The sequence below is a fragment of the Azolla caroliniana genome, unplaced genomic scaffold (genome assembly GCF_043228905.1).
Source record: "Azolla caroliniana isolate FFs.n. ecotype wild unplaced genomic scaffold, voAzoCaro1.0.p SCAF_13, whole genome shotgun sequence".
Taxonomy (NCBI): domain Eukaryota; kingdom Viridiplantae; phylum Streptophyta; class Polypodiopsida; order Salviniales; family Salviniaceae; genus Azolla; species Azolla caroliniana.
The window spans coordinates 4758135-4761103 of NW_028230448.1; the positions used below are offsets into that span (position 1 = coordinate 4758135).

General features: G+C 46.0%; 1 protein-coding gene across 1 annotated transcript; it reads right to left on the reverse strand.

The window, feature by feature from the left end:
* Nucleotides 1–598: 598 nt before the first annotated feature.
* Nucleotides 599–2752, reverse strand: LOC147855998 (L-type lectin-domain containing receptor kinase S.4-like). The gene has a single exon (XM_087329874.1). The coding sequence runs from the start codon at nucleotides 2693–2695 to the stop codon at nucleotides 815–817; it is 1881 nt and encodes a 626-aa protein (XP_087186000.1). The 5' UTR covers nucleotides 2696–2752; the 3' UTR covers nucleotides 599–814.
* Nucleotides 2753–2969: the final 217 nt, after the last annotated feature.

Below are 2969 nucleotides of genomic sequence, written 5' to 3' on the forward strand. Positions count from 1 at the left end.
TTAAGGTTATGACTTGGTTACGTTTAAAAAGGAGTTGATCTTGTTGGTACAAGTCTCAATGCTGCAAATCATAACAAGGAAATGCAATGTGATTTGACGTGCAAGTAGTAGGGAAATACAAGAGTTTTCTATGGTTTGTCAAAACATTTATGTAAACTCAGGTGGCCACAAAGTAAACATAAAGATGATGGTAGCAACTTCCTTGTCATAAATGTTATATTTAATCTTTGAGGTATTGATTTTCAATAATTGAATACCATAGCATGCGCAAGCCGTTCACAAAAAAAACCAAATACCATTGATGTACTCCCAAAAATGACATTTCTCATGTGTTGGAAGATGGTTGGGGCACTTGAGAGATAGAAGACATTACTATACACTCGATTTTCCGAAAACACATGCTGAAAGAAGGTGATCTACCATTCATCTCCACATTTGACACACAACCAAATGAGAATAGTAAGGTTCTCAACATCTCTAAGGTTATGGCATATAATGCCCTCACAAGGACCACAATGCATCTTTATCCCCATCATCATCATCTCTCTCTCTCTCTCTTTCTTGTTCTCTTGCCCTATGAGGTTCCATTTTTTAGGTCTTTTCTTATATAGTAAATGTCCATTATCTTATTAGAGTTCATTTGATGTCATACCATTGTCATTGGTACAACTAAAAGGAATATAATCTTTAGAGATGAAAAAATATATATTCTAAAAAACGAAAGACTTTCTTTGAAGCAAAACATATTTTGGCAATGACAAAGTCCTTGTTTTTTCTATAAACGTGGAACCCAACCCAATTCATGCACAATATTTTACCTAGGACTTACACATGTGTAATCCATGGCCTCATTGTCTTTAGTATGAAACCAATTTCCCAAGGTAAAGTTTGGGTATTCTAGAGAAGTTAAAAGAGGTAGCTTTGCCTCATTGCCCAAGATTTGCACCACTTGCCGCATTGACGGCCTCCTTGTAGGATTGGGATGCGCACACAAAAGCCCCAACACAAGCACCTTTTCCATTTGTACAGGATCGAATAACCCATCGAGTCTCGGATCAACGATCTCGAGTATCGCTCCCTTTGTGTACAAACCCCAAACTAAATCCACGAGAGGAAAGTCTTCTCCTTTCTCCGTGTGTTGGATTGCCCGTAGCCCTGTCATCACTTCAAGAAGCAAAACACTGAAGCTATAAACGTCGGTACTTGTTGTAGCTTTGCCCGTCCTCGCAAACTCGGGTGCTAGGTAGCCCAATGTCCCAACAACCTTTGTTGTATATGGATGTTGTCCATGCTCATAAAGTCTTGCAAGCCCGAAATCCCCAAGCTTCGCGTTCATATCAACATCCAAGAGCACATTGCTAGCCTTGATGTCTCGATGCAACACTTGTTGTTCCCAACCCTCGTGCAAGTACAACATCCCTTCCGCAACTCCTCTCACGATTGTAAGCCTTTGCTCCCAGCCGAGACGACATGTGTTGCTCCCCGAGAACAACTTATTGTATAAGCTACCATTACACATATAGTCATATACTAGTAGTAGTTCACCGTTGCATCGACTCCACCCAAGGAGTTGTACAAGGTTTCGGTGTCGTAACCGCCCCATACTTGCCATTTCCGCGATGAACTCTCTCTCCCCTTGGTTGGACCCTCTAGATAGCCTTTTCACGGCAACTTTGATGCCGGACTTGGGCAACACTCCCTGGAACACCCGGCCGAAACCGCCAACCCCTAGCAATTGCTTGTCGTGGAAGTTGTGGGTCGCTTTACTAAGCTCGTGATAGCCATATCTATGCAACCCAGCTCCGAACTCGAGCTCCCATCCCTCGATAACTTCTCGTCGCCGCTTCTTGTACAAGACACCCAAGGCACAAATGATGAGGAACGCGACGGCACTACCGATACTTATACCGACTTTGAAAGGCGTGGACGAGACGAGTGTGGGGGTGGGGAAGACGACTGGGAGTAAGGAGAGGTCTAGGGGTGGGGTCGTGCCATCGCTATTGAAGCTCCACGAGAGAAGCCGATGGGTTCCCGAGATGAGTCCGGTGGCGCCAGAGAATCCGACAAAGGTCTGGGGTAGGAGGACTTGTGAGAGGTCAAGATGTGTGGAGAGAAGGGGTATGGATGGCTTAGCCAGCCCCACGGGCACAATACTCACATTAAGCATGTGATTCAAGCCATCATAATCCACCCATGCTTGGATAAATTGCCCACCCTTCAGATGGATACCTTTCTTGACTGTCTCATTCACCCAATACGCGGCCTCGCTAGCATTGATCGACGCCATACTGTTCACATTGATGCCGACATGGTTATCGTTGATGTCGTCAAACTCGAGGTCTTGGACGGTGTCGAATTCGATGGCGAAGAGGTGGTTGGAAGTGTTCCCGATGTCGCTCGAGTTGAGGAGCCCCAAGAATTGGCTAGGGAAGACGGAGTGGGCATCCAAGGAAGGGGCCATGACGAAGGCCATGCCATGTCCGCCGAAGTCATCCAAGAGAGGAGAGATGCAGAACACGAAAGTCGTGCTAAACGACGAGACGAGGTCCATCGAAGAAGAAGAAGAAGAAGAAGAAGCATTGGGCTTCTTGATTGTGATGGGGGAGGAGTAGAATGCCCTACCGAATTGCCTTGAGGATGTGTTTGTTAGCTGTATGAATGTGGTGTGGGGGCGTATCTCTGCTATCCCATCCATGGTTATGTGGTATGTTGCTGCTCTGTCGAAACCATTGAAGGTGAAGATGGTCTTCTGCTGCTGGGCTGAGGAGGAGGAGGGTTGGGCGGCGATGGTGGCCATGATGGTAACGAGGGTGAGAAGGATGGGTCGTGTTGGGCGACTGATCATGGTCGTGTATGAGGAGGCGGTGGGAAAGAAACAGAAGAGTAATAAGAGAGAGCCAGAACGAAGGAGATGGGTCGTGAACTAGAAGAGGAATTGTTCTATTCTACAATCAAAAGTGGAATGCGTT

Bases quoted from the DNA above. Each gene is read 5' to 3' on its own strand.
- LOC147855998 (XM_087329874.1), bottom strand. From the start codon at position 2,695: ATGGATGGGATAGCAGAGATACGCCCCCACACCACATTCATACAGCTA.